General features: G+C 49.3%; 1 protein-coding gene across 46 annotated transcripts in view; it reads left to right on the top strand.

Annotated features, from left to right (window-relative positions):
- Positions 1-12,949, top strand: part of PDE4DIP (phosphodiesterase 4D interacting protein) — a 166,885-nt gene that overhangs the window by 138,294 nt on the left and 15,642 nt on the right. For 28 of the 46 annotated variants that reach the window (XR_007189307.2, XM_048216389.2, XM_048216361.1 and 25 more), the window contains 8 exons: positions 178-688; positions 2,315-2,550; positions 3,574-3,625; positions 4,680-4,903; positions 5,555-5,707; positions 7,648-7,833; positions 11,095-11,346; positions 12,315-12,446. Coding sequence is in view for 45 of the 46 variants with exons in the window: in XM_048216389.2 (XP_048072346.1) it covers positions 178-688; positions 2,315-2,550; positions 3,574-3,625; positions 4,680-4,903; positions 5,555-5,707; positions 7,648-7,833; positions 11,095-11,346; positions 12,315-12,446 (1,746 nt within the window). In the remaining variant the exon portion in view is untranslated. The remainder of the gene's footprint in view (positions 1-177; positions 689-2,314; positions 2,551-3,573; positions 3,626-4,679; positions 4,904-5,554; positions 5,708-7,647; positions 7,834-11,094; positions 11,347-12,314; positions 12,447-12,949) is intronic. The other 18 variants (XM_057310750.1, XM_057310752.1, XM_057310751.1 and 15 more) reach the window with 2 other exon arrangements.

Here is a 12,949-nt window from a genome sequence, read left to right on the forward strand (position 1 = left end):
CCTGCAGGGCTGTTGAGTGGATAAGAAATACCAGGTTTGAATGCTAGTAAAGTGCAGGGCTGAATAAAGTCCCGCTTCAGTTTTTTCTCTAGGACTTCTTATCCCCAGCACCAAAGCTGCTCCAGCTACAGCAGCATGCATAGCTTTATTCAGGAGGATGTCTTTGTCTTTTCTCAGAGTGTGAGGAGCATAACAGCCTCAGGGAAACCATCCTGATGGAGGGGCGCCTGGGCTCCCCAGCGGCCAGCTCCCCAGGGAATAAGCCCTTGGAGAGCCCTCGAGGGAAGCAGGAGGAGTTCCAGGCATACGGAAAGTCGGAAGACATCTCTGTCCTACATAAGGACATCAGAGACCTGAAGGCCCAGCTGCAGAATGCCAACAAGATCATTCAAAACCTCAAGAGCCGGGTCCGGTCCCTCTCAGTTACAAGTGATTATTCATCTAGTCTGGAGAGACCTCGAAAGCTGAAGGCCGTTGGCACCCTCGAGGGATCCTCACCTCACAGTGTCACTGATGAAGATGAGGGGTGGCTCTCTGATGGCACTGGGGCTTTCTACCCCCCGGGGCTTCAGGCTAAAAAGGATCTGGAGAGTCTGATCCAGAGAGTGGCCCAGCTGGAGGCCCAGCTCCCGAAAACTGGAGTGGAAGGGAAGCTGGCAGAGGAGCTGAGATCAGCCTCATGGCCTGGGTAAGAGGGGCACTCTTTGGACCCTTATTTGATTGATGATGTCTAAGTTTGTGTTGGAGGTGGGCTAGCCCAGGCAGGTAGAAGAGAGAACCTATCAGGGCAATCAGAAGAACACCCGCTTAAATGCTAGGCCTAGATCTGAAGACAGGTCAGTAGGCCCTGCTGGGAGACACCAGGTCTCTGAGATCTCCTCTCAGGAATCTATTAGTAAAGCGACCGGATATGTGGTGTCGTAGTAAGACTGGAGCCAGACTGCCTGGGTCTGAATCCTAGCTCTGGAACTTCCCAGCTGTATAACTTACTTAGACTTTCTGGGCCTCTTTCCTTACCTATTAAATGAGGAGAGTAAGAGAACCTATCTCAAAGGGTAGTTATTGGGTTTAAATGAATTAGTATAAGTGCTTATAATTGCTTAACATATATTAAGCTCTCAGTACTACTTACCAGAACTGATACTGTTATTGATACTTTGTATTGAAAAACACTGGGTAGACTTCTGTCTAGGTATCTGTCCTTGTTATTTGCACTGAATGTCAAACCATCCAAAAGCTTAGTGGCCTCAAACAATAATTTATGTGGATTGACGGGGCTCAGCAGAGTGGCTCTCATTTGGGGGTCTCTCATGGGGCTGCTGTCCAGTGGTGGCTGGAGATGGACATACCTTCTTCCTTCATGTTTCTGGCAATGTGGTGCTCCTTGGCTTCTCCCTTTCCACCCTTGGCTTCTCGTCTTCCAGGGTCTTTCTTCCTGGGGTGGGCCTCTCATAGTATGGTGGTCCCAGGGCATGGCAGCTGGCTTCCAACTGACAGGAAGTAGAAGTTGCCAAGACAGTTAAGAGCTACTCCTGGGCTTGGCACAATGTCGCTTCCATCATTACCTCAGTCGTGGTGGTCACAGAGCTTGCCCAAATTTAAGGAGGTGGAGAACAGCCTCTACCTGCTAATGAGAGAAGGGGCAAAGGCACATTTACAAAACATCATGTGGAACAGGAACTTGCGTAACGGCCATCTTGGCAAAATACAGTCTGCCGTAATACAGACGGTCTTCCAGATAGAAGGCACGAAAGATCCTATCTAGACTTAGGATTAAGTGATTCCTTCCCCTCCCCCCATGTTGGTTTGTTTGTTTATTTTACATATGCTCTCCACCCAATGTGGGGTTTGAACTCACGAACCTGATATCAGGAGTCGTGTGCTCTTCTGACTGAGCCAGCCTGGTGTGCCAGGATTAAGTGATTCTAATCGCTGAATTTATTTTTATTTATTGTGTTTGTTGAGTATCTACTCAATAAATACATTTAGTGTTTCTTGAGTATCAACGGTGAATCTACACTCTACTAGTCCTGTGAGGAATGTAAAATTTGGCATTGTATTTACGTCCACAGGACTTAGGATTCTTCTGGACATATGACTAATACATATAAAACAGCGTAAGAACGATGGCACACTAAATTGATGTCGCGTATCAGAGCAGGATTTACTCTTAAATACCTTCTTTGGTTTCTGTGCCAGAATTTGGCGTGGGGGACCTCCTTAGAGATGTTCTCACGGAAATCTCTATTGAAGGCCCATAATTTAACATTCACTCATTTTCATTCTTATTTTTTCCTCTTGTCTCCTGTATTAGGAAATATGACTCCCTGATTCAGGATCAGGCCCGAGAGCTGTCGAACCTACGCCAAAAGATGCGAGAAGGCAGAGGTATCTGTTATCTTCTCACCCAGCATGCCAAAGATACAGTAAAATCTTTTGAGGACCTTCTTAGGAGCAATGACATTGACTACTACCTGGGGCAGAGCTTCCGGGAGCAGCTCGCCCAGGGAAGCCAGCTGACAGAGAGGCTTACCAGCAAACTCAGCACCAGTAAGTTGACCATACGGCTTTGGCACACACTCAGTCACTCCCACAGCTCCAGGCCCAGGTGGCCACCACACCTCCACCACGGCCTTTTCACCCAGGTCCTGCTTCCACTTCATTTCCTGGGGCCATCGCAGGATCAGGACTGGCTGGTGGCGAGCACTGAGGAGGAACACAGGGTTGGGGAGGTCATGATTGCAATGGCAGAAACTGGAGCACTCGTGGCAAGTGGCCTTTAGGGAAGCAGGCTGTGTCCATCCAGTGCTAAGGGGGAGAAAGGGAGAAGAGATCGGAGGACCTCGTCATAGTGAAAAGAGTCTGACCTGAGAATTGCAAGACTCAAGCTGTGCCCTGGATGCCGCCATTAACTTGCTTTGGGCAATGACTTAGCCTTTCAGTGTCTGTCTCTTTGTTTATTTCATGGTGTCGTACATGAATATAACCCCAATATAGTGAAAGCACCCTGCCCTTTGGACGTGATCTGGACACTGAATGTCATAGTGCAAGGGCTAGGAATGTTGGTTATCATTGGAGCTCTTTACTTAGAAAACATTTCCTGAGAGTAACCCAGGGAGTACAGCAGGATCCGTGTTGGGGGCCAGACATCCTACATGGTGGCAGGTGCAGAGGTGGGACAGGGCGGTTTGTCATCTCCTTGGAGCAAGAGTGGGTTCCGCATGAATGCTGTGATGGGACACACAGCATACATCTGCGAGTCAGTCTGTGGCAGGCTTGGAAGCTGGAATGGTCCAGAGAGAAGCTGGGCAAGTGCCTTTTAAACTTCTTTGCATTGATTTAGGGCAGAGGAAGTCATGATGCTGTTCACCAGGTCAGGGGAGGTCTGCCTGGTGAGCTCAAGAGAGCCTAAAGGTCTCCCCTCCGAGGATACAGTCTGCAGCCTTCCCAAGTAATTCTCCTACATGTCCTGGACATACACAGAGGAGTCACCGTTCTGTACTCATGCATTTATAATGTGGGAAGTGGGACCTGTTTAATTTCTTACCATTTCTTTCTGAATTTGGCTTACAGAGGATCATAAAAGTGAGAAAGATCAAGGTGGACTTGAACCGCTGGCCCTCAGGTAATTTGAAATAGGATCAGGAACAAGGCCCAAGGGGTCCAGGGTGACTGCAACTTCGCAGATCAGGGAGGGGAAATGCTGATTATAATGAATTCATTTATTCATGGAAAACCTTAGCCTAATTCTTTACGCTCTTTTGCCATAATTCTGTTGATTTCTATTTGCATATTTATTCTCCAGGCTTGGTAAACTAGAGTTGGTCTGACCCAACAGTAAACTAACCAGGGTCCAGGGGCCCTTGGCACCCCCAGAGTTCTCCTCTGCTTTCCTCCTTTGTGCTACTAAGTTAGCTTACCCTGAGTTGAGTTGGCAGCTAGTTTAATAATCGTTCAATTTCCTTGGGGGGATAAAAAGAATCAAAGAACCACAGTACAGTTCCTAGGGGGGAAAGGCCTGGACGTTGCAGATGTCTGGGAGGCTACAGTATCTCAGGAACCAGTTTTCCATGAATCACTGCATAGAACCTTATCATGTGTAGTAAAATACGGGCTCAAAATCTGTTGTAGCCACCAGTTCAAGCCCCTTTGTGTCAGAAGTGTGCTTTAGACCACTTTTTAGACCATTCTCAGAATACCTGTCATGAAGAGCAAAGTGTTTTGGTTCTGTTTTCATTTCTGATCCATCACAGACACATACATGGGCTGTACCCTCAATCAGCCAGATGATTCCACGCATCCTGCTCTTGGTTGTCAGTGGCAATGCCACGATGCTGTATGTTTCTCACTGCTTACCTTCAGTTACTGTACTTACCTTCTTGGAGACTGATAACCAACAGCTCTGCTGGGGCCACACTTGGAGCAGCTGTGCTTTAGAGGGCTGGCTGGGGCTCCGCTAGTCCCCAGCATCTCACGGGGCCAGTGCCCTGGGTGGCTATTGCACCTCCTCCTCCCTCTGCACCCCACCTACCCTCCGCCCCTAATCAGTGATAGGTTACTTTGATCGTTCTTTGCCAGAATGGTTCCCTTAACTCCTGCGGCTTTTCCCGTGTGCCTTAGTCAGGACTAGTTGGTCCGGTGACCTTGGCTTCACCTGTTGTCCCCCTTCACCCTACTAGGCTCAGCAGGGAGCTGCAGGAGAAGGAGAAAGTGATTGAGGTCCTGCAGGCCAAGCTGGATGCCCGGTCCCTCACGCCCTCCAGTAGCCATGCCTTGTCGGACTCCCAGCGCTCTCCCAGCAGCTCCTCCTTCCTGTCTGATGAGCTGGAAGCCTGCTCTGACATGGATGTAGCCAGCGAGTACACGCACTATGAAGAGAAGAAGGCTCTGCCTGGCCACTCAGGTAGCCTCTGCTTTCTGGGTGGTACCACTTTTCTCCAGGCGGAGAGGAGACTTCTGTAGCCAGGCCTTATAGCTCCACCTCGGTGTGTATCAGGCTGAACGTGGCTCTGGGACCAAGCACCAAGCACACGCCCCAGTGGCTCAGGATCTTTGCTGTGCTCCTGACTCCACAGGGTGTCACTGGGTCTCCACTGGATGTGCATGCTGGTAGACCCAAGGGGAACTGCAATAGGAAGAAGGAGAAGATCCTGGAAGGCTTTTCTTCCCCATTGCTTCATGAGCATAGACTGCTGACTTCCTTCTTAAAATGGGACATCTTCTCCCTCCTGCAGTGGCCTTGCTCACTCCATTTCCTGAGCCAGTATCCCCTGAGTATCTGTCAGTGGCCACAGATGCTGTCGGTTCCACCTGGTATTCTTGGAAACGCCATTTCCATGGGTTTCCATGTCTGGGCCCCACTCTCACCTCTAAGGTGGTTTGCTTCCCTCAAGAAGCTATCTGCAAACAAGGAAATGAACCCTGCTCACAGTGCTTGTGCTTGGTGCTTTCCCAGAAAGCAAGACTCTGCCCTGGTACCACTGGTTAAATATAAGGCCAGATTCCAGTTCTTTGTCGACCACCAAACATTTTCTTTCATTCATGGGTTTTGTAGATTCCATCCATCATTCGAGTCATTCCGCTGTACTGTCTTCTAAGCCATCAGCAACCAGTGCACCTCAGGGGGTTAAGGCCGAACCCAGCAGCAAACCCATCAGCTTGCCAGCTCCCCAGAACCCCCCCCAGGAGGCCAGCCAGGCCCATCCAGGTATGCCACAGCCAACACGGCCAGAGCTTTGTCTCCTCTTCCTCAGCAGCCTGTTTGACTCTTTTTCTAGGACGAATGTTTCCACTGTCAGGGGCTTCTCTGCAGCAAATCCCAGACGAAATCAAGAGGCCATCCTAGTTCACCAAGTGTGTCTGCGTTTTCTTTGTTTTAAATATTGTAGACAAATCAGAGATCCACATAGACTTGGATCTGCATCCCAATTTTGACCAGTAGTTGGCAAATCATTTTAAAGTAAACGTTTTCATTCTTTCATTTCACTCTGGGGAGCAAAGAGGCAAAATGTTTCTCCCAGGATTACAGTAGCCAAAGAACAAAAAGAAAGTCCCTTCTGCTGCTCGCCTCTAAGAATTACCCATTTTATCTGCACGGTGGGTCTCTGCAGCAGCTCGGGATGTCCATGTCCTCAGACAAGCTTCTGTTCACATCACACGATCACTCACGGATTTATGAACTGGCTGGCAGCCCTTGGTATGTACCTAGTGCATGTCCTGCAGCCAGTTGGAGGGATACATTTCATTTACCTGCCCCAACCTAATTGCCAGGGGGTCTGCTGTTAATTAGGGCCCCACACCAGTGATGGCAGGGCAAAGGCAAACCTTGTCCTCACCTCCTACCTCCTGCCATCACCAGCTGGCTGCCTTCAGTGTGGCTTGTGGTAAGGTGCGCCCAGAAATACAGTGCTTTCCTTCTGCTGCCCCCGTCTCTCCTGAGAACAAGTCAAGCAAAATCTTAAGAAGGGGTTGTGTCTGGCTCTTTCTGAGCCGGGGCTCAATGTTTCTGGGCCAGAGTAGACAGCAGCTGGCCCAGGAAGTCATGGGGAAAAGCTATTTGCCTAGCCCTGTAGACATCTGTGTAAATGCTTTGGGGTCAAACAGGGCAGAAGGCCAGGGATTTTAAAATCAGAACGCCTCCCTGAAGGATGCCTGGCCTGTGTTACTTGGCAATGTGGGTGTCCTTGCCATGCTGCTCTGATAACGTGTCAGCATTCTGGGGCGAGGGATGTGATTAGAATGTATTCATTATCTTCCTTGGAAGACATTCTCCGCAGGTCAGCCTTGGTTTCTGCTCCCTCCGTGGGCTTCCTGCCATATAACTGTTTTTAGGAAAGAGGAGACGGATTCAAACATCAGAACATTGCAGGGTCCCTAGAGACCTGTCTGTAGATGGGCTGCATCATGCTCATCTGTGAAGATTTATTTTAAATGCAAATTTCCAAGCCCTCCTCCCAAAGTTTATGACTTAGTAGATCAGGGCCTGAAGAATCTGCACGTATTAAGAATTTTTCCTGAGGGATTTGAATGCCCAGCAGGCATGCAAGCTATTGTGTCTGAGTCACTGCAGCAAGACCTTTATTTTTCATTTGGTGAATGAACCCATTGATTTGAGATTCTGAGGTTTGTTTCCATGATGCTCTTGAATTACATGCATGAGGAATGCACATTTCCCCACAGTGGTAGCCCGCTCCTGCCCTCCTCAGGGTGAGCCTTCATGCTCTCAGAGGAGTTCTAGTTGTCGGGAGTCTTGTCACAGGAGCAAGGACCGACTCATGCCCGGGGCACTTGAGAACACTGAGGCACAGCCGTCCTGACCCATCCGTACCTGGGATGGCTGGGAGTGGCTCCCATAGCTGCCTGGGTTACAGTTCTGCCACCTTGCCTTCTAGAGCCAGTGGTTTCCAAGATGAGCATAGAATATGTATGCCGGATATCCCTGGCAAGGGAGAAGGAGGAGCGGTCAACTAAGCCAGCCTCTTGGATAGCAATGCTTGCCTTTTGCCTTGTCCGCCAGCACCACGCGGAATGATAGCCACCCCGCAGGGAGACATCTGCACAAGAAATAGTTTCATCTTCTCCATCTTTTCCCCGTTCCTTTCTCTCACTTTCTTTCTAATGACATGTCTCCTTTCTTCCCAACTCTAGGCCTTCATTTTCCCTCCATACCCACGCTGGTTAGACTTCCCCAGGCACCACTGCCCTCAGCTCCACCCAGCTTCCTGCCTTTCAGCTCCACTGGCCCTCCCCTCCTTGGCTGCGGTGAGACACCCGTGGTCTCCTTGGCAGAGGCTCAGCAGGAGCTGCAGATGCTGCAGAAACAGTTGGGAGAAAGTGAGCACTTCCTGCTGCATCTGTGTGCTTGGGCATGGCAGCCCCACCCTGCGTGGCTCTGCATGGCTTTGGCTTGGTGGCAGAGTTCTTAAAAACAACATAGGGTGTACACATTGCCAGCAGATGGATGACAGATGGCCCAGCTTGCTTTTTTTGGGAAATACATTTACTGTTGTCTTGCTGGTGTGTGTGTCTCATCGCTTCACCAGGCCCTAGAGCTGCTCCTCTCCTGCTGCTGACAGTGTGGGGTACCAACGAGTATGCTGATGCCTGACACGCCGGTGATGTGTTTGTAGGCAGGGCATGGGCCACAGCTTTTGTGTTGCCTATGTGAGACGAAGAGGCCATGAGAAAGACGGCCACTTTCCGGGGAATCCTTTCCAGGCCTGTTATATTCTCCTCCTGTGAAAAACGCTCTTAATCAAGGTCAGATCCTGACATCATCAGGTGGAGAGCCAAAAGGGTAGTAGTAGTAGCAGAGGAATTCAGAAGAGGTGACTAAGACCCTCTTCCTATGGCACAAGGTTCATTTCCACCCCTGGACAGGTGACATGTGGGCGGCTAGAACCAGAAGCACAGACTGTGATACCTGATTGTAAATTCTGTCCTCTGACTCCCAGAGATCATTGATCTTATCAGTTACAGACTATGTGCAGTCAGTCAGCTTTTTGGAAAGGCTTTGATATATGTATGGGCTGGATGCCTCATCATAAAGATTTTGTGTGTGATCAATTATAGCTTAGAAAAAAATAAGGAAAACCCTCACATGAGGAATTTGCTCTCTAGTAATGCTAAAACAAAAACAAAAACAAAAACAGCACCTAGAAATCAGTTCGATGTTACCTTAAAACCACATTCTGTGACTTAAAAAAAAAATAACTCAGGCGAGCCAGAGATTGATGGTAAGGGTCACCAGGTGCTGTGTCGAGTAACCTAAGACCACAGCTGAGAGTTCATACACCTGAAGCCCCAGTTGTCATTTACCCCACCTTATTTCTTTTGTCAATGCTGAAAATGAATACACTGTCTAGTCTACTCTGTTCCACTTTGATTCCCAGAACCAATTAGGTAAAACCCTTTTTAGGAGAGTTTGCACATGTTCCTTTTTTTGCAGGCAGGGAAGTCTAGAAGACTGCCTCCTGCTTATTGCAGCTTCACGCAGGGGTAGCAGTCTAGGCTTACCCAGCAACACGAACCTGTTCTTCCCTGAGCCTCACACCACTTACGTGATAGGTAGAGTCAGAGTAGGGGACTAAGGCTTAGGGGAGTAGAGCTACTTGTTGAAGGTTACTAGTAAGTGGGAGAGACGGGCTTGAATCCAGGTCTTCTGCTCCCAGTCCTGTTTTTCCATGATAACTTTTCTGTCTAGGATGGTTTTGTTACCATCCTGCTCAGAGCTAAGCTCAACAGATTCTGGAAGCCCCTTGTAACAACCTTTTCTGTTTCTCTTTAGAGATCAGTAAAAGGTTCTGATGTCTCTGATCTAGAACTTGTTATTTTAGCAGTTCTGGAACCAACAGTTGATGGATAACAAACTTGTCCCATATCAAAAGGGCAAGAATGTTCTCTAGCTTACTTTTCTTTTCCTTTACCTTTCCATACTTGTCAGTTTGTCTTTGTCCCAAAGGAAAAATAGGACACATCTGTACATGATAAAGGGTCTGTTGATATGGGTTGAAGTCATACCTAGTCTGAGCCATTGACCAGAGTTTGGATGGTCCCAGCTTTGGTGAGCAAGATTATAGCCCTGTCTTGTCTGTCTGTCCTGAAGCACAGCTCTCTCTGAGGGTCTACAGCTTACCAGTGTTCCTTGTTTGCTTTGAACAAAGCTTCCATGTGGACAGTGGTGCATGGCGGCTTCTCGGGTCACCATGGGGCAAAAATCTCCTTGTGCTAGAATCTGTCCAGTGTCTTTGCATGGTTTAGGGCATGTGCTCTATGTTGTGTGACCAGGGCAAACTGGAACATGAGAATACTGATTGCTGTTACTGATAGACTTGGAACCTTCTACGACCTTGGTTAAAAAGTAAGCTGTCAACAACCCCTGATTTCCCCCCTTTGCCTTGTGTTGGGCTGGGGAGGAAGGGGGTGTGGAAGAGGTAGGAAATCACATCTTTACTGAATCCCAACTAAAATTTAGATGCTGAGGGGCGTGTGGGTAGCTCAGTTGGCTAAGCATCTGGCTCTTGTTCTCAGCTCAGGTCTTGATTTCAGGGTCATGGGTCCAAGCCCCACATTGGGTTCCACACTGGGCATGGAGTTTACTTAAAAAAAAAAAATTCAGATGCTGACATTTCTCATCGCTCTCTTTAATTCCCAGTGATCCTAATGAACATCTAGTATTTTGCAAATTGTGGAGGGAGAGACCCAGGACAGTACTGCTCAAACTTTGCTGCCTATTAGAATCACCTGGGAGAACTTTAAACCATCCAGTGCCTAAGCTGTACCCCCAGTTAAGTCAAAATCTCTGGGAGGTCTGGGCTTCAGTGTATATTTGTTTACATTTTCCAAGGTGACTCTAATAGGTAGCCAAATTTGAGAGCCAGTTACAAGTGGAGATAAAAATTGACAAGTGCCAGTTGCATTATCCCCTCAGAGGAGTTTGGCTTGGTTGGAAGGAATGATGACCTCTTCCTCTTTGCTTCGGGTGAGCTATCTGTTTACTCTGCTGTCCATGCTGATAATCCCTAAAAGAAAGCAGTCTTCTGAATGTAAATATCCTAAACTGCAGCCCTGCCCATCTCTCTCTGTCTCTCCCAGAGACTTCTTTTTACATAGAAGCAGAGATGATTTGGCTTAGGGGAAGGCCCATGATTTCCCAAGATCTATGAAAGCATAAGCCTATGTTAAATAAAAGGTCCTATATCCCTCCATGGATGCTAGCACTGAGCACATCTGTAAATAGGAATGTGCTATGTCCCCTGACTTTGGGACTGAGTTCTCCTTCTGGAAGTTTCCTGGACTCTATCAGGAGGAATTATAATAGAAGCCAGGAGTGGGGCCACTGGACTTTTCCTTTTCCTAGTGACTTTCAGATACTTTATCCATCCTCTGCCTCTTGGTGTCTCATGCCAGCAAATACATGGGGTGAAAGTTACGGCCTCTAGGGTATGGTCTTCATCTAACTGGTATTCTGCAACATACCGGGATCTCCGAATTCGCACATGTCCCCTTTAGTGTCCATTCTTAACAATCCCACACTTCCTTGCTGGTCCTTCCCTTCCAATCCTCTCTTCCTCACTCCGGTTTCTTTCTGCCCAGGTGTCAGCACCGTCCATCCTCCTTCCCCAGCTGCATTGCCAAGCAACCATTTAGAAGCCACCTCTTCCCACTATCTCAACCCCGCCCAGCCCCACTCTCCTCTGAGGGGCAGCACAGAACTGGGCAGAATCCTGGACCCTGGCTACCTGGGCAGCGGCAGCCAGTGGGATGTGATGAGGCCTCAGAAAGGGAGTGTATCAGGCGACCTGTCCTCAGGATCCTCTGTGTGTCAGCTTAACTCCAAACCCACAGGTAAAACATGAAGCCGAACGGGTCAGCCTATGAAACGAAATCTCATTGAGAGTCTACCCCTCTCCTACCTGGGCAGGGGCATTTTTCATCTCTCTAGTCCCCAGCTCACGGAGTGGGGATAAAATGAAAGGGCCCTATCCGTGCTGGACCTTTCTAAGTGGCCCCCTTTGGCCACCCTGCGCAGGGCTTCAGTGCTATTCAGGGGACTGGGAAAGTCTGGGACACATCTTGTGCTCTCACACTCATGTCATTAGCCACACGGGAGAAGTTCATGTCCATGGACTTTTATCTCCTCTCTGAGGCTGGAGGAAGGGCTTGATGCCTCATTAAAGAATGTTCAGTCAAGAGTCAGTAAGAGGAACGGTATCAGGGCAGAGTGAGGTCTTCCCTAATGCACTCAGGAGAGAAAGTCACACTTAGGTCACCACACCTTTCCAGATACTTCAGTTATTTTTCTAAACCATGTGGAACTCCCTCGCACCAGTTACACTGGTCACTGCACACTTATATTTAAACCTCCTCACACTTTGGAGTGCCTGGGTGGCTCGGTCGGTTAAGCATCTGCCTTCGGCTCAGGTCATGATCCCAGAGTCCTGGGATCGAGTCCCACATTGGGCTCCCAGCTCAGCGGGGAGCCTGCTTCTCCCTCTCTCTCTGCCTCTCTGCTCTGCTCATGCTCTCTCTCTCTCTCTCAAATAAATAAGTAATCTTTAAAACTCCCTCATGCTTACTGTGTGTAGGAGGAGGTTTTGCACCAGGCTGTCCTGGGGCAGAAAGCCAGTTTAGTCTTGGAGCAGAGTCCCCATGTTCCCGAGTGCCCATGTGAGAGAATGCAGTTAGTGGAAGGATGGGGATGTTTAGGGATCCTGCTGAGGAGCTGCTGGCTGAGCCCCACCCCCACCTGGGCCCCACTAGTGACCAGGTTCCCCACCTCCCACCTCTTCCATGTCCTGGCGGGATGGTTGCAGGGGCTGACCTGCTGGAAGAACATCTTGGTGAAATCCGGAACCTGCGTCAGCGGCTGGAGGAGTCCATCTGCATTAATGACCGCCTGCGGGAGCAGCTCGAACACCGGCTCAGCTGCACGGCCCGTGGGAATGGTAGGAGAGGCCAGAGCTGCCCACTTCTGTCACGACTGGGGAACTTCCAAAGGGAGGGCCCTTAGGCTAAGCTTCACGCTTTTCAAAGCACCGTGCTAGGATTTTCTCTACCCGCCCCCTCCAAACAGTCTGCCAAGGCAGGTGGGGCACGTCCTCTTATCCTCACTTTGTAGATAGAATGGAGCTAAGAGAGAACTTTCCTCTTGGCAGAACTAACAAGGTGTGTCCATAGTGTCTGACTTCTCATCCCATCCTTAATCTGCTCATATAAGTGCCTACTGACCTCCCTGTGCCTTGCCATGTGATTGGCAGGTGGTAGAGCCAGGTCAGCAGGCACCCTCCCCCAGCCACTCACTGAGGTGGCCTTTCTCCCGCTACTCTCCTCTCAGGCTGCTGTCCCTTGGAGGCCATTCCTTCCACACACCCTCATCCTGCCCGCAGCACAGAAGCTGCTATTGCGGGGCCAGAGCCTCTGGAACAGCTGCAAGCTAGGGCACGTGGTG

This window comes from Ursus arctos, unplaced genomic scaffold (genome assembly GCF_023065955.2).
Source record: "Ursus arctos isolate Adak ecotype North America unplaced genomic scaffold, UrsArc2.0 scaffold_12, whole genome shotgun sequence".
Taxonomy (NCBI): domain Eukaryota; kingdom Metazoa; phylum Chordata; class Mammalia; order Carnivora; family Ursidae; genus Ursus; species Ursus arctos.